The sequence below is a fragment of the Pholcus phalangioides genome, unplaced genomic scaffold, assembly GCF_987345545.1.
Source record: "Pholcus phalangioides strain wild (caught in Gottingen) unplaced genomic scaffold, Ppha-v1.0 ptg000003l_1, whole genome shotgun sequence".
NCBI lineage: Eukaryota > Metazoa > Arthropoda > Arachnida > Araneae > Pholcidae > Pholcus > Pholcus phalangioides.
This window is the reverse complement of record NW_028301596.1, coordinates 26,382,817-26,408,836: the sequence shown is the minus strand read 5'-3', so window position 1 is coordinate 26,408,836 and position 26,020 is coordinate 26,382,817. Positions and strand designations below refer to the sequence as shown.

The 26,020-nt window shown below is 32.5% G+C and overlaps 1 protein-coding gene across 5 annotated transcripts in view; it reads left to right on the top strand.

The window, feature by feature from the left end:
• The window catches only part of LOC149088344 (uncharacterized), a 636,013-nt gene that overhangs the window by 451,255 nt on the left and 158,738 nt on the right, over window positions 1-26,020 (top strand). For all 5 annotated transcript variants that reach the window (XM_089247274.1, XM_089247269.1, XM_089247272.1 and 2 more), the window contains one exon: window positions 24,178-24,304. In XM_089247274.1, coding sequence (XP_089103400.1) covers window positions 24,178-24,304 — 127 coding nt within the window. The remainder of the gene's footprint in view (window positions 1-24,177; window positions 24,305-26,020) is intronic.

Genomic DNA, 26,020 nt, shown 5'->3' with positions numbered 1-26,020 from the left:
TTTTCGAGCTATTGAATAGTTTTCATGTTTATTTTGTAGGCATTTTCATCACAGATAGGGAAAACAGAACCATATTTATGATTCGAGTTTGAATCATGACGAAATTCCAAAATTGTATTTGAATTTTAAATTTTTACACGTGTAAGGGGAGGGGTCCTGTCAGTTTTTTCAAAATTACTTTTTTCGGGCTATTGAATAGTTTTCATGTTTATTTTGTAGACATTTTCATCACGGATAGGGAAAACAGAAACATATTTATGATTTGATTTTGAATCGTGAGGAAATTCCAAAATTGAGTTTGAATTTTAAATTTTTACATGTGTAAGGGGGGGGGGTCCTGTCAGTTTTTTCAAAATTACTTTTTTTGAGCTATTGAATAGATTTCATGTTTATTTTGTAGGCATTTTCATCACGAATTGGGAAAACAGAACCATATTTATGATTCGAGTTTGAATCGTGAGGAAATTCCAAAATTGAGTTTGAATTTTAAATTTTTACACCTGTAAGGGGGGGTCCTGTCAGTTTTTTCAAAATTTCTTTTTTCGAGCTATTGAGTAGTTTTCATGTTTATTTTGTAGACATTTTCATCACGGATAAGGAAAACAGAACCATATTTATGATTTGAGTTTGAATCGGGAGAAAATTCCAAACGTGAGTTTGAATTTTAAATTCTCAGACGTATAAGGGGGGGGGGGGGTCCTGTCAGTTTTTTCAAAATTACTTTTTTCGAGCTATTGAATAGTTTTCATGTTTATTTTGTAGGCATTTTCATCACGAATTGGGAAAACAGAACCATATTTATGATTTGAGTTTGAATCGTGAGGAAATTCCAAAATTGAGTTTTAATTTTAAATTTTTACACGTGTAAGGGGGGGGGGGTCCTGTCGGTTTTTTCAAAGTTACTTTTTTCGAGCTATTGAATAGTTTTCATGTTTATTTTGTAGACATTTTCATCACGGATGAGGAAAATAGAACCATATTTATGATTCGAGTTTGAATCGGGAGAAAATTCCAAACATGAGTTTGAATTTTAAATTCTCAGACGTGTAAGGGGGATCCTGTCAGTTTTTTCAAAATTACTTTTTTCGAGCTATTGAATAGTGTTCATGTTTATTTTGTAGGCATTTTCATCACGGATAGGGAAAACAGAACCATATTTATGATTCGACTTTGAATCATCACGAAATTCCAAAATTGAATTTGAATTTTAAATTTTTACACGTGTAAGGGAGGGTCCTGTCGGTTTTTTCAAAAATACTTTTTTCGAGCTATTGAGTAGTTTTCATGTTTATTTTGTAGACATTTTCATCACGGATAGGGAAAACTGAACCATATTTATGATTCAAGTTTGAATCTTGAGGAAATTCCAAAATTGAGTTTGAATTTTAAATTTTTACACCTGTAAGGGGGGGTCCTGTCAGTTTTTTCAAAATTTCTTTTTTCGAGCTATTGAGTAGTTTTCATGTTTATTTTGTAGACATTTTCATCACGGATAAGGAAAACAGAACCATATTTATGATTTGAGTTTGAATCGGGAGAAAATTCCAAACGTGAGTTTGAATTTTAAATTCTCAGACGTATAAGGGGGGGGGGGGGGTCCTGTCAGTTTTTTCAAAATTACTTTTTTCGAGCTATTGAATAGTTTTCATGTTTATTTTGTAGGCATTTTCATCACGAATTGGGAAAACAGAACCATATTTATGATTTGAGTTTGAATCGTGAGGAAATTCCAAAATTGAGTTTTAATTTTAAATTTTTACACGTGTAAGGGGGGGGGGGTCCTGTCGGTTTTTTCAAAGTTACTTTTTTCGAGCTATTGAATAGTTTTCATGTTTATTTTGTAGACATTTTCATCACGGATGAGGAAAATAGAACCATATTTATGATTCGAGTTTGAATCGGGAGAAAATTCCAAAATTGAGATTTAATTTTAAATTTTTACACGTGTAAGGGAGGGTCCTGTCAGTTTTTTCAAAATCACTTTTTTCGAGCTATTGAATAGTTTTTATGTTTATTTTGTAGGCATTTTCATCACGGATAGAGAAAACAGAACACATTGAGTTTGAATTTTAAAGTTTTACACGTGTAAGGGGGGGAGGGGTCCTGTGAGTTTTTTCAAAATTACTTTTTTCGAGCTATTGAATAGTTTTCATGTTTATTTTGTAGACATTTTCATCACAGATAGGGAAAACAGAACCATATTTATGATTCGAGTTTGAATCATGACGAAATTCCAAAATTGTATTTGAATTTTAAATTTTTACACGTGTAAGGGGGGGTCCTGTCAGTTTTTTCAAAATTACTTTTTTCGAGCTATTGAATAGATTTCATGTTTATTTTGTAGGGATTTTCATCGCGAATTGGGAAAACAGAACCATATTTATGATTCGAGTTTGAATCATGACGAAATAATAAAATTGAATTTGAATTTTAAATTTTCACTTGTGTAGGGGGGGGGGGTCCTGTCAGTTTTTTCAAAATTACTTTTTTTGAGCTATTGAATAGTTTTCATGTTTATTTTGTAGACATTTTCATCACGGATAGGGAAAACAGAACCATATTTATGATTCGAGTTTGAATCGTGAGGAAATTCCAAAATTGAGTTTGAATTTTAAATTTTTACACGTGTAGTTGAGGGTCCTTTCGGTTTTTTAAAAAATTACTTTTTTCGACCTATTGAATAGTTTTCATGTTTATTTTGTAGGCATTTTCATCACGGATAGGGAAAACAGAACCATATTTATGATTCGAGTTTGAATCATGACGAAATTCCAAAATTGTATTTGAATTTTAAATTTTTACACGTGTAAGGGGAGGGGTCCTGTCAGTTTTTTCAAAATTACTTTTTTCGAGCTATTGAATAGATTTCATGTTTATTTTGTAGGCATTTTCATCACGAATTGGGAAAACAAAACCATATTTATGATTCGAGTTTGAATCGTGAGGAAATTCCAAAATTGAGATTTAATTTTAAATTTTTACTTGTGTAAGGGGAGGTCCTGTCAGTTTTTTCAAAATTACTTTTTTTGAGCTATTGAATAGTTTTCATGTTTATTTTGTAGGCATTTTCATCACGGATAAGGAAAACAGAACCATATTTATGATTTGAGTTTGAATCGGGATAAAATTCCAAACGTGAGTTTGAATTTTAAATTCTCAGACGTATAAGGGGGGGTCCTGTCAGTTTTTTCAAAATTACTTTTTTCGAGCTATTGAATAGTTTTCATGTTTATTTTGTAGGCATTTTCATCACGGATAGGGAAAACAGAACCATATTTATGATTCGTGTTTGAATCGTGAGGAAATTCCAAAATTGAGTTTTAATTTTAAATTTTTACACGTGTAAGGGGGGGTCCTGTCAGTTTTTTCAAAATTACTTTTTTCGAGCTATTGAATAGTTTTCATGTTCATTTTGTAGACATTTTCATCACGGATGAGGAAAATAGAACCATATTTATGATTTGAGTTTGAATCGGGAGAAAATTCCAAACATGAGTTTGAATTTTAAATTCTCAGTCGTGTAAGGGAGGGAGGGTCCTGTCAGTTTTTTCAAAATTACTTTTTTCGAGCTATTGAATAGTTTTCATGTTTATTTTGTAGGCATTTTCATCACGGATAGGGAAAACAGAACCATATTTATGATTCTAGTATGAATCGTGAGGAAATTCCAAAATTAAGTTTGAATTTTAAATTTTTACACGTGTAAGTTGGGGGGGGGGTCCTGTCAGTTTTTTCAAAATTACTTTTTTCGAGCTATTGAATAGTTTTCATGTTTATTTTGTAGACATTTTCATCACGGATAGGGAAAACAGAACCATATTTATGATTCGAGTTTGAATCGTGAGGAAATTCCAAACATGAGTTTGAATTTTAAATTCTCAGTCGTGTAAGGGAGGGTCCTGTCAGTTTTTTCAAAATTACTTTTTTCGAGCTATTGAATAGTTTCATGTTTATTTTGTAGGCATTTTCATCACGGATAGGGAAAACAGAACCATATTTATGATTCGAGTTTGAATCGTGAGGAAATTCCAAACATGAGTTTGAATTTTAAATTCTCAGTCGTGTAAGGGGGGGTCCTGTCAGTTTTTTCAAAATTACTTTTTTCGAGCTATTGAATAGATTTCATGTTTATTTTGTGGGCATTTTCATCACGGATAGGGAAAACAGAACCATATTTGTGATTCAAGTTTGAATCGTGAAGAAATTCCAAAATTGAGTTTGAATTTTAAATTTTTGTGCGTGTAGGGGGGGGGGGGATCCTGTTGGTTTTTTCAAAATTACTTTTTTCGAGCTATTGAGTAGTTTTTGTGTTTATTTTGTAGGTATTTTCATCACGGATGGGGAAAACAGAACCATATTTATGATTCGACTTTGAATCATGTCGAAATCCCAAAATTGAATTTGAATGTTAAATTTTTACACGTGTAAGGGAGGGTCCTGACGGTTTTTTCAAAATTACTTTTTTCGAGCTATTGAATACTTTTCATGTTTATTTTGTAGGCATTTTCATCACGGATAGGGAAAACAGAACCATATTTATGATTCGACTTTGAATCATCACGAAATTCCAAAATTGAATTTGAATTTTAAATTTTTACACGTGTAAGGGAGGGTCCTGTCGGTTTTTTCAAAAATACTTTTTTCGAGCTATTGAGTAGTTTTCATGTTTATTTTGTAGACATTTTCATCACGGATAGGGAAAACTGAACCATATTTATGATTCAAGTTTGAATCTTGAGGAAATTCCAAAATTGAGTTTGAATTTTAAATTTTTACACCTGTAAGGGGGGGTCCTGTCAGTTTTTTCAAAATTTCTTTTTTCGAGCTATTGAGTAGTTTTCATGTTTATTTTGTAGACATTTTCATCACGGATAAGGAAAACAGAACCATATTTATGATTTGAGTTTGAATCGGGAGAAAATTCCAAACGTGAGTTTGAATTTTAAATTCTCAGACGTATAAGGGGGGGGGGGGGTCCTGTCAGTTTTTTCAAAATTACTTTTTTCGAGCTATTGAATAGTTTTCATGTTTATTTTGTAGGCATTTTCATCACGAATTGGGAAAACAGAACCATATTTATGATTTGAGTTTGAATCGTGAGGAAATTCCAAAATTGAGTTTTAATTTTAAATTTTTACACGTGTAAGGGGGGGGGGGTCCTGTCGGTTTTTTCAAAGTTACTTTTTTCGAGCTATTGAATAGTTTTCATGTTTATTTTGTAGACATTTTCATCACGGATGAGGAAAATAGAACCATATTTATGATTCGAGTTTGAATCGGGAGAAAATTCCAAAATTGAGATTTAATTTTAAATTTTTACACGTGTAAGGGAGGGTCCTGTCAGTTTTTTCAAAATCACTTTTTTCGAGCTATTGAATAGTTTTTATGTTTATTTTGTAGGCATTTTCATCACGGATAGAGAAAACAGAACACATTGAGTTTGAATTTTAAAGTTTTACACGTGTAAGGGGGGGAGGGGTCCTGTGAGTTTTTTCAAAATTACTTTTTTCGAGCTATTGAATAGTTTTCATGTTTATTTTGTAGACATTTTCATCACAGATAGGGAAAACAGAACCATATTTATGATTCGAGTTTGAATCATGACGAAATTCCAAAATTGTATTTGAATTTTAAATTTTTACACGTGTAAGGGGGGGTCCTGTCAGTTTTTTCAAAATTACTTTTTTCGAGCTATTGAATAGATTTCATGTTTATTTTGTAGGGATTTTCATCGCGAATTGGGAAAACAGAACCATATTTATGATTCGAGTTTGAATCATGACGAAATAATAAAATTGAATTTGAATTTTAAATTTTCACTTGTGTAGGGGGGGGGGGTCCTGTCAGTTTTTTCAAAATTACTTTTTTTGAGCTATTGAATAGTTTTCATGTTTATTTTGTAGACATTTTCATCACGGATAGGGAAAACAGAACCATATTTATGATTCGAGTTTGAATCGTGAGGAAATTCCAAAATTGAGTTTGAATTTTAAATTTTTACACGTGTAGTTGAGGGTCCTTTCGGTTTTTTAAAAAATTACTTTTTTCGACCTATTGAATAGTTTTCATGTTTATTTTGTAGGCATTTTCATCACGGATAGGGAAAACAGAACCATATTTATGATTCGAGTTTGAATCATGACGAAATTCCAAAATTGTATTTGAATTTTAAATTTTTACACGTGTAAGGGGAGGGGTCCTGTCAGTTTTTTCAAAATTACTTTTTTCGAGCTATTGAATAGATTTCATGTTTATTTTGTAGGCATTTTCATCACGAATTGGGAAAACAAAACCATATTTATGATTCGAGTTTGAATCGTGAGGAAATTCCAAAATTGAGATTTAATTTTAAATTTTTACTTGTGTAAGGGGAGGTCCTGTCAGTTTTTTCAAAATTACTTTTTTTGAGCTATTGAATAGTTTTCATGTTTATTTTGTAGGCATTTTCATCACGGATAAGGAAAACAGAACCATATTTATGATTTGAGTTTGAATCGGGATAAAATTCCAAACGTGAGTTTGAATTTTAAATTCTCAGACGTATAAGGGGGGGTCCTGTCAGTTTTTTCAAAATTACTTTTTTCGAGCTATTGAATAGTTTTCATGTTTATTTTGTAGGCATTTTCATCACGGATAGGGAAAACAGAACCATATTTATGATTCGTGTTTGAATCGTGAGGAAATTCCAAAATTGAGTTTTAATTTTAAATTTTTACACGTGTAAGGGGGGGGTCCTGTCAGTTTTTTCAAAATTACTTTTTTCGAGCTATTGAATAGTTTTCATGTTCATTTTGTAGACATTTTCATCACGGATGAGGAAAATAGAACCATATTTATGATTTGAGTTTGAATCGGGAGAAAATTCCAAACATGAGTTTGAATTTTAAATTCTCAGTCGTGTAAGGGAGGGAGGGTCCTGTCAGTTTTTTCAAAATTACTTTTTTCGAGCTATTGAATAGTTTTCATGTTTATTTTGTAGGCATTTTCATCACGGATAGGGAAAACAGAACCATATTTATGATTCTAGTATGAATCGTGAGGAAATTCCAAAATTAAGTTTGAATTTTAAATTTTTACACGTGTAAGTTGGGGGGGGGGTCCTGTCAGTTTTTTCAAAATTACTTTTTTCGAGCTATTGAATAGTTTTCATGTTTATTTTGTAGACATTTTCATCACGGATAGGGAAAACAGAACCATATTTATGATTCGAGTTTGAATCGTGAGGAAATTCCAAACATGAGTTTGAATTTTAAATTCTCAGTCGTGTAAGGGAGGGTCCTGTCAGTTTTTTCAAAATTACTTTTTTCGAGCTATTGAATAGTTTCATGTTTATTTTGTAGGCATTTTCATCACGGATAGGGAAAACAGAACCATATTTATGATTCGAGTTTGAATCGTGAGGAAATTCCAAACATGAGTTTGAATTTTAAATTCTCAGTCGTGTAAGGGGGGGTCCTGTCAGTTTTTTCAAAATTACTTTTTTCGAGCTATTGAATAGATTTCATGTTTATTTTGTGGGCATTTTCATCACGGATAGGGAAAACAGAACCATATTTGTGATTCAAGTTTGAATCGTGAAGAAATTCCAAAATTGAGTTTGAATTTTAAATTTTTGTGCGTGTAGGGGGGGGGGGGATCCTGTTGGTTTTTTCAAAATTACTTTTTTCGAGCTATTGAGTAGTTTTTGTGTTTATTTTGTAGGTATTTTCATCACGGATGGGGAAAACAGAACCATATTTATGATTCGACTTTGAATCATGTCGAAATCCCAAAATTGAATTTGAATGTTAAATTTTTACACGTGTAAGGGAGGGTCCTGACGGTTTTTTCAAAATTACTTTTTTCGAGCTATTGAATACTTTTCATGTTTATTTTGTAGGCATTTTCATCACGGATAGGGAAAACAGAACCATATTTATGATTCGACTTTGAATCATCACGAAATTCCAAAATTGAATTTGAATTTTAAATTTTTACACGTGTAAGGGAGGGTCCTGTCGGTTTTTTCAAAAATACTTTTTTCGAGCTATTGAGTAGTTTTCATGTTTATTTTGTAGACATTTTCATCACGGATAGGGAAAACTGAACCATATTTATGATTCAAGTTTGAATCTTGAGGAAATTCCAAAATTGAGTTTGAATTTTAAATTTTTACACCTGTAAGGGGGGGTCCTGTCAGTTTTTTCAAAATTTCTTTTTTCGAGCTATTGAGTAGTTTTCATGTTTATTTTGTAGACATTTTCATCACGGATAAGGAAAACAGAACCATATTTATGATTTGAGTTTGAATCGGGAGAAAATTCCAAACGTGAGTTTGAATTTTAAATTCTCAGACGTATAAGGGGGGGGGGGGTCCTGTCAGTTTTTTCAAAATTACTTTTTTCGAGCTATTGAATAGTTTTCATGTTTATTTTGTAGGCATTTTCATCACGAATTGGGAAAACAGAACCATATTTATGATTTGAGTTTGAATCGTGAGGAAATTCCAAAATTGAGTTTTAATTTTAAATTTTTACACGTGTAAGGGGGGGGGGGGTCCTGTCGGTTTTTTCAAAGTTACTTTTTTCGAGCTATTGAATAGTTTTCATGTTTATTTTGTAGACATTTTCATCACGGATGAGGAAAATAGAACCATATTTATGATTCGAGTTTGAATCGGGAGAAAATTCCAAACATGAGTTTGAATTTTAAATTCTCAGACGTGTAAGGGGGATCCTGTCAGTTTTTTCAAAATTACTTTTTTCGAGCTATTGAATAGTGTTCATGTTTATTTTTTAGACATTTTCATCACGGATAAGGAAAACAGAACCATATTTATGATTTGAGTTTGAATCGGGAGAAAATTCCAAACGTGAGTTTGAATTTTAAATTCTCAGACGTGTAAGGGGGGATCCTGTCAGTTTTTTCAAAATTACTTTTTTCGAGCTATTGAATAGTTTTCATGTTTATTTTGTACGCATTTTCATCATGGATAGGGAAAACAGAACCATATTTATGATTCGAGTATGAATCGTGAGGAAATTCCAAAATTGAGTTTGAATTTTAAATTTTCACACATGTAAGGGAGGGTCCTGTCGGTTTTTTCAAAATTACTTTTTTCGAGCTATTGAATAGTTTTCATGTTTATTTTGTAGACATTTTCATCACGGATAAGGAAAACAGAACCATATTTATTATTTGAGTTTGAATCGGGAGAAAATTCCAAACGTGAGTTTGAATTTTAAATTCTCAGACGTGTAGGGGGTTGGGGAGGTCCTGTCAGTTTTTTCAAAATTACTTTTTTCGAGCTATTGAATAGTTTTCATGTTTATTTTGTAGACATTTTCATCACGGATGAGGAAAATAGAACCATATTTATGATTCGAGTTTGAATCGTGAGAAAATTACAAAATTGAGTTTTAATTTTAAATTTTTACACGTGTAAGGGGGGGTCCTGTCAGTTTTTTCAAAATTACTTTTTTCGAGCTATTGAATAGATTTCATGTTTATTTTGTAGGGATTTTCATCGCGAATTGGGAAAACAGAACCATATTTATGATTCGAGTTTGAATCATGACGAAATAATAAAATTGAATTTGAATTTTAAATTTTCACTTGTGTAGGGGGGGGGGTCCTGTCAGTTTTTTCAAAATTACTTTTTTTGAGCTATTGAATAGTTTTCATGTTTATTTTGTAGACATTTTCATCACGGATAGGGAAAACAGAACCATATTTATGATTCGAGTTTGAATCGTGAGGAAATTCCAAAATTGAGTTTGAATTTTAAATTTTTACACGTGTAGTTGAGGGTCCTTTCGGTTTTTTAAAAAATTACTTTTTTCGACCTATTGAATAGTTTTCATGTTTATTTTGTAGGCATTTTCATCACGGATAGGGAAAACAGAACCATATTTATGATTCAAGTTTGAATCATGACGAAATTCCAAAATTGTATTTGAATTTTAAATTTTTACACGTGTAAGGGGAGGGGTCCTGTCAGTTTTTTCAAAATTACTTTTTTCGAGCTATTGAATAGATTTCATGTTTATTTTGTAGGCATTTTCATCACGAATTGGGAAAACAGAACCATATTTATGATTCGAGTTTGAATCGTGAGGAAATTCCAAAATTGAGATTTAATTTTAAATTTTTACTTGTGTAAGGGGAGGTCCTGTCAGTTTTTTCAAAATTACTTTTTTTGAGCTATTGAATAGTTTTCATGTTTATTTTGTAGGCATTTTCATCACGGATAAGGAAAACAGAACCATATTTATGATTTGAGTTTGAATCGGGATAAAATTCCAAACGTGAGTTTGAATTTTAAATTCTCAGACGTATAAGGGGGGGTCCTGTCAGTTTTTTCAAAATTACTTTTTTCGAGCTATTGAATAGTTTTCATGTTTATTTTGTAGGCATTTTCATCACGGATAAGGAAAACAGAACCATATTTATGATTTGAGTTTGAATCGGGATAAAATTCCAAACGTGAGTTTGAATTTTAAATTCTCAGACGTATAAGGGGGGGTCCTGTCAGTTTTTTCAAAATTACTTTTTTCGAGCTATTGAATAGTTTTCATGTTTATTTTGTAGGCATTTTCATCACGGATAGGGAAAACAGAACCGTATTTATGATTCGTGTTTGAATCGTGAGGAAATTCCAAAATTGAGTTTTAATTTTAAATTTTTACACGTGTAAGGGGGGGTCCTGTCAGTTTTTTCAAAATTACTTTTTTCGAGCTATTGAATAGTTTTCATGTTCATTTTGTAGGCATTTTCATCACGGATAAGGAAAACAGAACCATATTTATGATTTGAGTTTGAATCGGGATAAAATTCCAAACGTGAGTTTGAATTTTAAATTCTCAGACGTATAAGGGGGGGTCCTGTCAGTTTTTTCAAAATTACTTTTTTCGAGCTATTGAATAGTTTTCATGTTTATTTTGTAGGCATTTTCATCACGGATAGGGAAAACAGAACCATATTTATGATTCGTGTTTGAATCGTGAGGAAATTCCAAAATTGAGTTTTAATTTTAAATTTTTACACGTGTAAGGGGGGGTCCTGTCAGTTTTTTCAAAATTACTTTTTTCGAGCTATTGAATAGTTTTCATGTTCATTTTGTAGACATTTTCATCACGGATGAGGAAAATAGAACCATATTTATGATTTGAGTTTGAATCGGGAGAAAATTCCAAACATGAGTTTGAATTTTAAATTCTCAGTCGTGTAAGGGAGGGAGGGTCCTGTCAGTTTTTTCAAAATTACTTTTTTCGAAATATTGAATAGTTTTCATGTTTATTTTGTAGGCATTTTCATCACGGATAGGGAAAACAGAACCATATTTATGATTCTAGTATGAATCGTGAGGAAATTCCAAAATTAAGTTTGAATTTTAAATTTTTACACGTGTAAGTTGGGGGGGGGGGTCCTGTCAGTTTTTTCAAAATTACTTTTTTCGAGCTATTGAATAGTTTTCATGTTTATTTTGTAGACATTTTCATCACGGATAGGGAAAACAGAACCATATTTATGATTCGAGTTTGAATCGTGTGGAAATTCCAAACATGAGTTTGAATTTTAAATTCTCAGTCGTGTAAGGGAGGGTCCTGTCAGTTTTTTCAAAATTACTTTTTTCGAGCTATTGAATAGTTTCATGTTTATTTTGTAGGCATTTTCATCACGGATAGGGAAAACAGAACCATATTTATGATTCGAGTTTGAATCGTGAGGAAATTCCAAAATTGTTTTTGAATTTTAAATTTTCACACGTGTAAGTGGGGGGGGGGGTCCTGTCAGTTTCTTCAAAATTACTTTTTTCGAGCTATTGAATAGTTTTCATGTTTATTTTGTAGGCATTTTCATCACGGAAAGGGAGAACAGAACCATATTTATGATTCGAGTATGAATCGTGACGAAATTCCAAAATTGAGTTTGAATTTTAAATTTTTACACGTGTAAGGGGGGGTCCTGTCAGTTTTTTCAAAATTACTTTTTTCAAGCTATTGAATAGTTTTCATGTTTATTTTGTAGGCATTTTCATCACGGATAGGGAAAACAGAACCATATTTATGATTCGAGTATGAATCGTGAGGAAATTCCAAAATTAAGTTTGAATTTTAAATTTTTACATGTGTCAGTTTTTTCCAAATTACTTTTTTCGAGCTATTGAATAGTTTTCATGTTTATTTTGTAGACATTTTCATCACGTATGAGAAAAACAGAACCATATTTGTGATTTGAGTTTGAATCGGGAGAAAATTCCAAACATGAGTTTGAATTTTAAATTCTCAGACGTGTAAGGGAGGGTCCTGTCAGTTTTTTCAAAATTACTTTTTTCGAGCTATTGAATAGTTTTCATGTTTATTTTGTAGGCATGTTATCACGGAAAGGGAGAACAGAACCATATTTATGATTCGAGTATGAATCGTGAGGAAATTCCAAAATTAAGTTTGAATTTTAAATTTTTACATGTGTCAGTTTTTTCCAAATTACTTTTTTCGAGCTATTGAATAGTTTTCATGTTTATTTTGTAGACATTTTCATCACGTATGAGAAAAACAGAACCATATTTGTGATTTGAGTTTGAATCGGGAGAAAATTCCAAACATGAGTTTGAATTTGAAATTCTCAGACATGTAAGGGTCCTGTCAGTTTTTTCAAAATTACTTTTTTCGAGCTATTGATGTAGTTTTTATGTTTATTTTGTAGACATTTACATCAGGGATAGGGAAAACAGAACCATATTTATGATTCGAGTTTGAATCATGACGAAATTCCAAAATTGTATTTGAATTTTAAATTTTTACACGTGTAAGGGGAGGGGTCCTGTCAGTTTTTTCAAAATTACTTTTTTCGAGCTATTGAATAGATTTCATGTTTATTTTGTAGGCATTTTCATCACGGATAAGGAAAACAGAACCATATTTATGATTTGAGTTTGAATCGGGAGAAAATTCCAAAATTGAGATTTAATTTTAAATTTTTACACGTGTAAGGGAGGGTCCTGTCGGTTTTTTCAAAATTACTTTTTTCGAGCTATTGAATAGTTTTCATGTTTATTTTGTAGACATTTTCATCACGGATAAGAAAAACAGAACCATATTTATGATTCGAGTTTGAATCATGGCGAAATTCCAAAATTGAATTTGAATTTTAAATTTTTACATGTGTAAGGGGAGGGGTCCTGTCAGTTTTTTCAAAATTACTTTTTTCGAGCTATTGAATAGCTTTCATGTTTATTTTGTAGACATTTTCATCACGGATAGGGAAAACAGAAACATATTTATGATTTGATTTTGAATCGTGAGGAAATTCCAAAATTGAGTTTGAATTTTAAATTTTTACATGTGTAAGGGGGGGGGGGTCCTGTCAGTTTTTTCAAAATTACTTTTTTTGAGCTATTGAATAGATTTCATGTTTATTTTGTAGGCATTTTCATCACGAATTGGGAAAACAGAACCATATTTATGATTCGAGTTTGAATCGTGAGGAAATTCCAAAATTGAGATTTAATTTTAAATTTTTACACGTGTAAGGGAGGGTCCTGTCGGTTTTTTCAAAATTACTTTTTTCGAGCTATAGAATAGTTTTCATGTTTATTTTGTAGGCATTTTCATCACGGATAAGGAAAACAGAACCATATTTATGATTTGAGTTTGAATCGGGATAAAATTCCAAACGTGAGTTTGAATTTTAAATTCTCAGACGTATAAGGGGAGGTCCTGTCAGTTTTTTCAAAATTACTTTTTTCGAGCTATTGAATAGTTTTCATGTTTATTTTGTAGGCATTTTCATCACGAATTGGGAAAATAGAACTATATTTATGATTCGAGTTTGAATCGTGAGGAAATTCCAAAATTGAGATTTAATTTTAAATTTTTACACGTGTAGGGGGGGGTCCTGTCAGTTTTTTCAAAATTGCTTTTTTCGAGCTATTGAATAGATTTCATGTTTATTTTGTAGGGATTTTCATCGCGAATTGTGAAAACAGAACCATATTTATGATTCGAGTTTTAGTCGTGAGGAAATTCCAAAATTGAGTTTTAATTTTGAATTTTTACACCTGTAAGGGCGGGGGTCCTGTCAGTTTTTTCAAAATCACTTTTTTCGAGCTATTGAATAGTTTTTATGTTTATTTTGTAGGCATTTTCATCACGGATAGAGAAAAGAGAACACATTGAGTTTGAATTTTAAAGTTTTACACGTGTAAGGGGGGGAGGGTTCCTGTGAGTTTTTTCAAAATTACTTTTTTCGAGCTATTGAATAGTTTTCATGTTTATTTTGTAGACATTTTCATCACAGATAGGGAAAACAGAACCATATTTATGATTCGAGTTTGAATCATGACGAAATTCCAAAATTGTATTTGAATTTTAAATTTTTACACGTGTAAGGGGGGGTCCTGTCAGTTTTTTCAAAATTACTTTTTTCGAGCTATTGAATAGATTTCATGTTTATTTTGTAGGGATTTTCATCGCGAATTGGGAAAACAGAACCATATTTATGATTCGAGTTTGAATCATGACGAAATAATAAAATTGAATTTGAATTTTAAATTTTCACTTGTGTAGGGGGGGGGGTCCTGTCAGTTTTTTCAAAATTACTTTTTTTGAGCTATTGAATAGTTTTCATGTTTATTTTGTAGACATTTTCATCACGGATAGGGAAAACAGAACCATATTTATGATTCGAGTTTGAATCGTGAGGAAATTCCAAAATTGAGTTTGAATTTTAAATTTTTACACGTGTAGTTGAGGGTCCTTTCGGTTTTTTAAAAAATTACTTTTTTCGACCTATTGAATAGTTTTCATGTTTATTTTGTAGGCATTTTCATCACGGATAGGGAAAACAGAACCATATTTATGATTCGAGTTTGAATCATGACGAAATTCCAAAATTGTATTTGAATTTTAAATTTTTACACGTGTAAGGGGAGGGGTCCTGTCAGTTTTTTCAAAATTACTTTTTTCGAGCTATTGAATAGATTTCATGTTTATTTTGTAGGCATTTTCATCACGAATTGGGAAAACAGAACCATATTTATGATTCGAGTTTGAATCGTGAGGAAATTCCAAAATTGAGATTTAATTTTAAATTTTTACTTGTGTAAGGGGAGGTCCTGTCAGTTTTTTCAAAATTACTTTTTTTGAGCTATTGAATAGTTTTCATGTTTATTTTGTAGGCATTTTCATCACGGATAAGGAAAACAGAACCATATTTATGATTTGAGTTTGAATCGGGATAAAATTCCAAACGTGAGTTTGAATTTTAAATTCTCAGACGTATAAGGGGGGGTCCTGTCAGTTTTTTCAAAATTACTTTTTTCGAGCTATTGAATAGTTTTCATGTTTATTTTGTAGGCATTTTCATCACGGATAGGGAAAACAGAACCATATTTATGATTCGTGTTTGAATCGTGAGGAAATTCCAAAATTGAGTTTTAATTTTAAATTTTTACACGTGTAAGGGGGGGTCCTGTCAGTTTTTTCAAAATTACTTTTTTCGAGCTATTGAATAGTTTTCATGTTCATTTTGTAGACATTTTCATCACGGATGAGGAAAATAGAACCATATTTATGATTTGAGTTTGAATCGGGAGAAAATTCCAAACATGAGTTTGAATTTTAAATTCTCAGTCGTGTAAGGGAGGGAGGGTCCTGTCAGTTTTTTCAAAATTACTTTTTTCGAGCTATTGAATAGTTTTCATGTTTATTTTGTAGGCATTTTCATCACGGATAGGGAAAACAGAACCATATTTATGATTCTAGTATGAATCGTGAGGAAATTCCAAAATTAAGTTTGAATTTTAAATTTTTACACGTGTAAGTTGGGGGGGGGGGTCCTGTCAGTTTTTTCAAAATTACTTTTTTCGAGCTATTGAATAGTTTTCATGTTTATTTTGTAGACATTTTCATCACGGATAGGGAAAACAGAACCATATTTATGATTCGAGTTTGAATCGTGAGGAAATTCCAAACATGAGTTTGAATTTTAAATTCTCAGTCGTGTAAGGGAGGGTCCTGTCAGTTTTTTCAAAATTACTTTTTTCGAGCTATTGAATAGTTTCATGTTTATTTTGTAGGCATTTTCATCACGGATAGGGAAAACAGAACCATATTTATGATTCGAGTTTGAATCGTGAGGAAATTCCAAACATGAGTTTGAATTTTAAATTCTCAGTCGTGTAAGGGGGGGTCCTGTCAGTTTTTTCAAAATTACTTTTTTCGAGCTATTGAATAGTTTCATGTTTATTTTGTAGGCATTTTCATCACGGATAGGGAAAACAGAACCATATTTATGATTCGAGTTTGAATCGTGAGGAAATTCCAAAATTGAGTTTGAATTTTAAATTTTCACACGTGTAAGTGGGGGGGGGGGGGGGGGGGTCCTGTCAGTTTCTTCAAAATTACTTTTTTCGAGCTATTGAATAGTTTTCATGTTTATTTTGTAGGCATTTTCATCACGGAAAGGGAGAACAGAACCATATTTATGATTCGAGTATGAATCGTGACGAAATTCTAAAATTGAGTTTGAATTTTAAATTTTTACACGTGTAAGGGGGGGTCCTGTCAGTTTTTTCAAAATTACTTTTTTCAAGCTATTGAATAGTTTTCATGTTTATTTTGTAGGCATTTTCATCACGGATAGGGAAAACAGAACCGTATTTATGATTCGAGTATGAATCGTGAGGAAATTCCAAAATTAAGTTTGAATTTTAAATTTTTACATGTGTCAGTTTTTTCCAAATTACTTTTTTCGAGCTATTGAATAGTTTTCATGTTTATTTTGTAGACATTTTCATCACGTATGAGAAAAACAGAACCATATTTGTGATTTGAGTTTGAATCGGGAGAAAATTCCAAACATGAGTTTGAATTTGAAATTCTCAGACATGTAAGGGTCCTGTCAGTTTTTTCAAAATTACTTTTTTCGAGCTATTGATGTAGTTTTTATGTTTATTTTGTAGACATTTACATCAGGGATAGGGAAAACAGAACCATATTTATGATTCGAGTTTGAATCGTGGGGAAATTCCAAACGTGAGTTTGAATTTTAAATTCTCAGACGTATAAGGGGGGGTCCTGTCAGTTTTTTCAAAATTACTTTTTTCGAGCTATTGAGTAGTTTTCATGTTTATTTTGTAGACATTTTCATCACGGATAGGGAAAACAGAAACATATTTATGATTTGATTTTGAATCGTGAGGAAATTCCAAAATTGAGTTTGAATTTTAAATTTTTACATGTGTAAGGGGGGGGGGTCCTGTCAGTTTTTTCAAAATTACTTTTTTTGAGCTATTGAATAGATTTCATGTTTATTTTGTAGGCATTTTCATCACGAATTGGGAAAACAGAACCATATTTATGATTCGAGTTTGAATCGTGAGGAAATTCCAAAATTGAGATTTAATTTTAAATTTTTACACGTGTAAGGGAGGGTCCTGTCGGTTTTTTCAAAATTACTTTTTTCGAGCTATAGAATAGTTTTCATGTTTATTTTGTAGGCATTTTCATCACGGATAAGGAAAACAGAACCATATTTATGATTTGAGTTTGAATCGGGATAAAATTCCAAACGTGAGTTTGAATTTTAAATTCTCAGACGTATAAGGGGAGGTCCTGTCAGTTTTTTCAAAATTACTTTTTTCGAGCTATTGAATAGTTTTCATGTTTATTTTGTAGGCATTTTCATCACGAATTGGGAAAATAGAACTATATTTATGATTCGAGTTTGAATCGTGAGGAAATTCCAAAATTGAGATTTAATTTTAAATTTTTACACGTGTAGGGGGGGGTCCTGTCAGTTTTTTCAAAATTACTTTTTTCGAGCTATTGAATAGATTTCATGTTTATTTTGTAGGGATTTTCATCGCGAATTGTGAAAACAGAACCATATTTATGATTCGAGTTTTAGTCGTGAGGAAATTCCAAAATTGAGTTTTAATTTTGAATTTTTACACCTGTAAGGGCGGGGGTCCTGTCAGTTTTTTCAAAATCACTTTTTTCGAGCTATTGAATAGTTTTTATGTTTATTTTGTAGGCATTTTCATCACGGATAGAGAAAACAGAACACATTGAGTTTGAATTTTAAAGTTTTACACGTGTAAGGGGGGGAGGGGTCCTGTGAGCTTTTTCAAAATTACTTTTTTCGAGCTATTGGATAGTTTTCATGTTTATTTTGTAGGCATTTTCATCACGGATAGGGAAAACAGAACCATAATTATAATTCGAGTTTGAATCATGACGAAATAATAAAATTGAATTTGAATTTTAAATTTTCACTTGTGTAAGGGGGGGGGGGGGGAGTCCTGTCAGTTTTTTCAAAATTACTTTTTTCGAGCTATTGAATAGTTTTCATGTTTATTTTGTAGACATTTTCATCACGGATAAGGAAAACAGAACCATATTTATGATTTGAGTTTGAATCGGGAGAAAATTCCAAACGTGAGTTTGAATTTTAAATTGTCAGACGTGTAAGGGGGGGGGTCCTGTCAGTTTTTTCAAAATTACTTTTTTCGACTATTGAATAGTTTTCATGTTTATTTTGTAGGCATTTTCATCACGAATTGGGAAAACAGAACCATATTTATGATTCGAGTTTGAATCGTGAGGAAATTCAAAATTGAGATTTAATTTTAAATTTTTACACGTGTAAGGGAGGGTCCTGTCGGTTTTTTCAAAATTACTTTTTTCGAGCTATTGAATAGTTTTCATGTTTAATTTGTAGGCATTTTCATCACGGATAAGGAAAACAGAACCATATTTATTATTTGAGTTTGAATCGGGAGAAAATTCCAAACGTGAGTTTGAATTTTAAATTCTCAGACGTGTAGGGGGTTGGGGAGGTCCTGTCAGTTTTTTCAAAATTACTTTTTTCGAGCTATTGAATAGTTTTCATGTTTATTTTGTAGACATTTTCATCACGGATGAGGAAAATAGAACCATATTTATGATTCGAGTTTGAATCGTGAGAAAATTACAAAATTGAGTTTTAATTTTAAATTTTTACACCTGTAAGGGGGGGTCCTGTCAGTTTTTTCAAAATTACTTTTTTCGAGCTATTGAATAGTTTTCATGTTTATTTTGTAGACATTTTCATCACAGATAGGGAAAACAGAACCATATTTATGATTTGAGTTTGAATCATGACGAAATTCCAAAATTGTATTTGAATTTTAAATTTTTACACGTGTAAGGGGGGGTCCTGTCAGTTTTTTCAAAATTACTTTTTTCGAGCTATTGAATAGATTTCATGTTTATTTTGTAGGGATTTTCATCGCGAATTGGGAAAACAGAACCATATTTATGATTCGAGTTTTAGTCGTGAGGAAATTCCAAAATTGAGTTTTAATTTTGAATTTTTACACCTGTAAGGGCGGGGGTCGTGTCAGTTTTTTCAAAATTACTTTTTTCGAGCTATTGAATAGTTTTCATGTTTATTTTGTAGGCATTTTCATCACGAATAGAGAAAACAGAACCATATTTATGATTCAAGTTTGAATCGTGAGGAAATTCCAAAATTGAGTTTGAATTTTAAATTTTTACACGTCGAAGGGGGGGGGGGTCCTGTGAGCTTTTTCAAAATTACTTTTTTCGAGCTATTGAATAGTTTTTATGTTTATTTTGTAGGCATTTTCATCACGGATAGGGAAAACAGAACCATATTTATGATTCAAGTTTGAATCATGGCGAAATTCCAAAATTGAATTTGAATTTTAAATTTTTACTTGTGTAAGGGGGGGTCCTATCAGTTTTTTCAAAATTACTTTTTCCGAGCTATTGGATAGTTTTCATGTTTATTTTGTAGGCATTTTCATCACGGATAGGGAAAACAGAACCATATTTATGATTCGAGTTTGAATCATGAGGAAATTCCAAAATTGAGTTTTAATTTTAAATTTTTACACGTGTAAGGGGGGGGGGTCCTGTCAGTTTTTTAAAAATTACTTTTTTCGAGCTATTGAGTAGTTTTCATGTTTATTTTGTAGACATTTTCATCACGGATAGGGAAAACAGAAACATATTTATCATTCAAGTTTGAATCGTTGGGAAAATCCAAAATTGAGTTTGAATTTTAAATTTTTACACGTTTAAGGGGGGGTCCTGTCAGTTTTTTAAAAATTACTTTTTTCGAGCTATTGAGTAGTTTTCATGTTTATTTTGTAGACATTTTCATCACGAATTGGGAAAACAGAACCATATTTATGATTCGAGTTTGAATCGTGAGGAAATTCCAAAATTGAGATTTAATTTTAAATTTTTACTTGTGTAAGGGGGGGTCCTGTCAGTTTTTTCAAAATTACTTTTTTTGAGCTATTGAATAGTTTTCATGTTTATTTTGTAGGCATTTTCATCACGGATAAGGAAAACAGAACCATATTTATGATTTGAGTTTGAATCGGGAGAAAATTCCAAACGTGAGTTTGAATTTTAAATTCTCAGACGTATAAGGGGGGGTCCTGTCAGTTTTTTCAAAATTACTTTTTTCGAGCTATTGAATAGTTTTCATGTTTATTTTGTAGACATTTTCATCACGGATAAGAAAAACAGAACCATATTTATGATTTGAGTTTGAATCGGGAGAAAATTCCAAACGTGAGTTTGAATTTTAAATTCTCAGACGTGTATGGGGGGGGGGGGTCCTGTCAGTTTTTTCAAAATTACTTTTTTCGAGCTATTGAATAGTTTTCATGTTTATTTTGTAGGCATTTTCATCACGAATTGGGAAAACAGAACTATATTTATGATTCGAGTTTGAATCGTGAAGAAATTCCAAAATTGAGATTTAATTTTAAATTTTTACACGTGTAAGGTGGGGTCCTGTCAGTTTTTTCAAAATTACTTTTTTCGAGCTATTGAATAGATTTCATGTTTATTTTGTAGGGATTTTCATCGCGAATTGGGAAAACAGAACCATATTTATGATTCGAGTTTTAGTCGTGAGGAAATTCCAAAATTGAGTTTTAATTTTGAATTTTTACACCTGTAAGGGCGGGGGTCGTGTCAGTTTTTTCAAAATTACTTTTTTCGAGCTATTGAATAGTTTTCATGTTTATTTTGTAGGCATTTTCATCACGAATAGAGAAAACAGAACCATATTTATGATTCGAGTTTGAATCGTGAGGAAATTCCAAAATTGAGTTTGAATTTTAAATTTTTACACGTCGAAGGGGGGGGGGGTCCTGTCAGTTTTTTCAAAATCACTTTTTTCGAGCTATTGAATAGTTTTTATGTTTATTTTGTAGGCATTTTCATCACGGATAGGGAAAACAGAACACATTGAGTTTGAATTTTAAAGTTTTACACGTGTAGGGGGGGGGGGGGTCCTGTGAGCTTTTTCAAAATTACTTTTTTCGAGCTATTGAATAGTTTTTATGTTTATTTTGTAGGCATTTTCATCACGGATAGGGAAAACAGAACCATATTTATGATTCGAGTTTGAATCATGGCGAAATTCCAAAATTGAATTTGAATTTTAAATTTTTACTTGTGTAGGGGGGGGGGGGGGTCCTATCAGTTTTTTCAAAATTACTTTTTCCGAGCTATTGGATAGTTTTCATGTTTATTTTGTAGGCATTTTCATCACGGATAGGGAAAAAAGAACCATATTTATAATTCGAGTTTGAATCATGACGAAATAATAAAATTGAATTTGAATTTTAAATTTTCACTTGTGTAGGGGGGGGGGGGTCCTGTCAGTTTTTTCAAAATTACTTTTTTTGAGCTATTGAATAGTTTTCATGTTTATTTTGTAGACATTTTCATCACGGATAGGGAAAACAGAACCATATTTATGATTCGAGTTTGAATCGTGAGGAAATTCCAAAATTGAGTTTGAATTTTAAATTTTTACACGTGTAGTTGAGGGTCCTTTCGGTTTTTTCAAAATTACTTTTTTCGAGCTATTGAATAGTTTTCATGTTTATTTTGTAGGCATTTTCATCACGGATAGGGAAAACAGAACCATATTTATGATTCTAGTATGAATCGTGAGGAAATTCCAAAATTAAGTTTGAATTTTAAATTTTTACACGTGTAAGTTGGGGGGGGGGGTCCTGTCAGTTTTTTCAAAATTACTTTTTTCGAGCTATTGAATAGTTTTCATGTTTATTTTGTAGACATTTTCATCACGGATAGGGAAAACAGAACCATATTTATGATTCGAGTTTGAATCGTGAGGAAATTCCAAACATGAGTTTGAATTTTAAATTCTCAGTCGTGTAAGGGAGGGTCCTGTCAGTTTTTTCAAAATTACTTTTTTCGAGCTATTGAATAGTTTCATGTTTATTTTGTAGGCATTTTCATCACGGATAGGGAAAACAGAACCATATTTATGATTTGAGTTTGAATCGGGAGAAAATTCCAAACGTTAGTTTGAATTTTAAATTCTCAGACGTATAAGGGGGGGGGGATTCTGTCAGTTTTTTCAAAATTACTTTTTTCGAGCCATTGAATAGTTTTCATGTTTATTTTGTAGGTATTTTCATCACAGATAGGGAAAACAGAACCATATTTATGATTCGAGTTTGAATCGTGAGAAAATTCCAAACATGAGTTTGAATTTTAAATTCTCAGACGTGTAAGGGAGGGTCCTGTCAGTTTTTTCAAAATTACTTTTTTCGAGCTATTGAATAGTTTTCATGTTTATTTTGTAGACATTTTCATCACGTATAAGGAAAACAGAACCATATTTGTGATTTGAGTTTGAATCGGGAGAAAATTCCAAACATGAGTTTGAATTTTAAATTCTCAGTCGTGTAAGGGAGGGTTCTGTCAGTTTTTTCAAAATTGCTTTTTTCGAGCTATTGAGTAGTTTTCATGTTTATTTTGTAGACATTTTCATCACGGATAGGGAAAACAGAACCATATTTATGATTCGAGTTTGAATTGTGGGGAAATTCCAAAATTGAAATTGAATTTTAAATTTTTACACGTGTAAGGGGGGGGGGATCCTGTCGGTTTTTTCAAAATTACTTTTTTCGAGCTATTGAATAGGTGTCATGTTTATTTTCTAGGGAATTTTATCACGGATATGAAAAATAAAACCATATTCATGATTCAAGTATGAATCAGGAAGAAATTCCGCACCTGAGTTTGAATTTTAAATTTTCATACTGTAAGTGTGGGTCCTGTCGGTATTTCCAAAATTACTTTTTTCGAGCTATTGAAAAGTTTTCATGTTTATTTTGTAGAGACACATAGGGAAAAAAGAACCATATAGTATTTATTTGTGTCCACAAATTTGTTCAAATTTTTAATTTTCATCCTTCTGAGGTAGAGTCTTGTTGATTTGTTGAAAAAACTTTTTTCATGTTGGAAATAGCAATTTGTTAAAATATAATGTCACTGGAATCGAATGTAGAGACTTCGGAGTCTGAATGATGTTGATGTAGCGAATATGCAAGTGCTGTATGTATCACGAAAATCTGATAAGAAAGAACATGCCTGTTGAAACCCACCTACAATGCACAAACAGCGTACAAACCCATGATTTGAAGAGAATTGATTTTTTTTTGCAGTCCTTATTCACAGAATTTGGGTGAATTTTTTGAGTGCATGCCTTAAATATAACTTATGTGCAAGATTACAGCCAATGTAGTTCATTAATTTTTTTTTTTTTTGCTGAGTTTGAGGTTCATCATTGAAATCTTTGGTCTGGATGAAAAAAATAATCTGAATCATTATATCATATATCATGATATAAGGTTGACAACAGGGGCATAGCCAGAAATTTTGTTCGGGGGGGGGGACCAAAGTTATAGAACAATAGAGTTGGCCGTCTTTTTCCCTTTTTCGGTCATTTTCTCACATTTCAGGGGGTTCGGGATGGAACCCGACCCCTGAAGTCTACGCCCTTGGTTGACAATGTATCACAATATAAAATTTGTAATAGCGTCCATGCTTTGGCAGAGGACATCTTCTTCTCTCATTCTCTTCTTCTTCTCTCAGTCCAGTTTTGAGGTGTGGCTAGCACAGTGCGGAAAAGTGGCCTATTTTGCATAGCCACACCCCATAACCAGTTTTTGGGGTGTGGCCAAAACCAGCAGCTTTACATCAGGGAGTGTCATTGTGTAAAATTTTTTAACTTGGCTAGACAGTAGAGTCTACTGTAAAGATAAAAATAAATTTGTGTAAAATAGTAAATTCACTGTTGTGTTTTTGTCTTTTCTATTTTCATAATTTAATTTTTTTGCTACAGAATTTGAAGCAGAAGTTTCTTTTGCTGGTTCAGGAAAACCAGCACCTGAAGGAATACAATGAAACTTTGCAACAAGATTTGCAGTCCATAATTAAAGAAATTGCATCTTCCAAGCTAGTTAATAAAGGTAACCATGTTTTCTTTCACAAATATGAAATTAAGAAAAAAAAATTTTTTTCTTCATCTTTGAATACACTGTATCCCAACCTGTGATCTATGACCCCTGGGGTGCGTAAGTCCACAGGAACATTTTCATTTGCTGCCATTGCAATGAATGACACATTTTGTGCTGTAAAATTCAAATTATTCAATGTTTTATAATATTCAAATCATAAAAAACAACAAATATTTACCTTTTTATGAGAAGGTTGCATGAAAATTTAACTTCTGATTCTAAAGAAGGTGTGCAACACCAAGAAAAGTCAGGGAACACTGATGCTAACCATTGTTTACTGTTACTATCTCTTAAAAGAAATTATTTTTGTCTCATCATGACTGAAATCAATTTTTTTACAACCACACTTTGACTAATGAATTTTTTGGCTAATGTAGATAGTTTTAGTAATTTTTCGGTCTCTGCTATTGAACATTTTCATAGATATGGATATAAACTGAAGAGCCAAAAAAACTGGTTCACCTGCCTAATATCGTGTAGGGCCCCCTCGAGCACGCAGAAGTGCTGCAACATGACGTGGCATGGACTCGACTAATGTCTGAAGTAGTGCTGGAGGTAATTGACACCATGAATCCTGCAGGGCTGTCCATAAATCCATAGGAGTAAGAGGGGTGGAGATCTATTCTGAACAGCACGTTGCAAGGCATCCCAGATATGTTCAATAATGTTGTATTAACAAGTGGAGAGCGACATTCATGTCATATATATATATAGCCATCTGGTGGCTCGTCGTCCATGAGCTATTAGCTGATCGGTTTCACCGTCCATTGCACGGTTCCGTTCGGCATATATACGCTCTAGCGAAGGAAAATCTCTATCTCCTCTATAGCTTAGTGGTCAGAGCACTCGTCTGGCAATCGAGGGACCCGTGTTCGACTCCCGGTAGAGGCAAAGATGAGTTTTTTCCTTCCTTAAAAAATTAACATCTAAAATAATAAATATCTTCACAACATCCAGTCTTCTGTATATCTCGTATTAACAAGTGGAGAGCGACATTCATGTCATAATAATGTTCATGTCTGGGGATTTTGGAGTCAGAAGAGTGTTCCTGGAGCCACTTTGTAGCAATTCTGGATGTGTGGGGTGTCGCATTGTCCTGCTGAAATTGTTCAAGTCTGTCGGAATGCGCAATGGACATGAAAGGGTGCAGGTGATCAGACAGGATGCTTACGTACCTGTCACCTGTCAGAGTCGTATCTAGATGTATCAGGGGTCCCATATCACGCCAACTGCACACGCCCCATACAATCACAGAGCCTCCACCAGCTTGAACAGTCCCCTGTTGACATGTAGGGTCCATGGATTCATGAGGTTGTCTCCATACCCGTACACACCCATCAGCTCGAAGCAATTGGAACCGAGACTCGTCAGACCATGGAAGCTGGATAAAAAAATTCCTTTCACAAAAAAGCGAAAATGGGGGGGGGGGAAGCTTTAGCAAAATGCTGCAATGCTAATGTAATGATTCATGGGTGGACGTCTCATTGCGTACCTCCTGTACGCATTTGTGTGAAAGTGGCTACTACTTTTTTTGCATTCTACGATTTTCTTTCGCATTTTGCGAAAAATGCGACTTGCTTGAACCCTGGTACACGAGTGGGCCTTTGGCTCCGAAAGCCCATATCGATGATGTTTCGTTTGATGGTTCGCACGCTGACACTTGTTGAT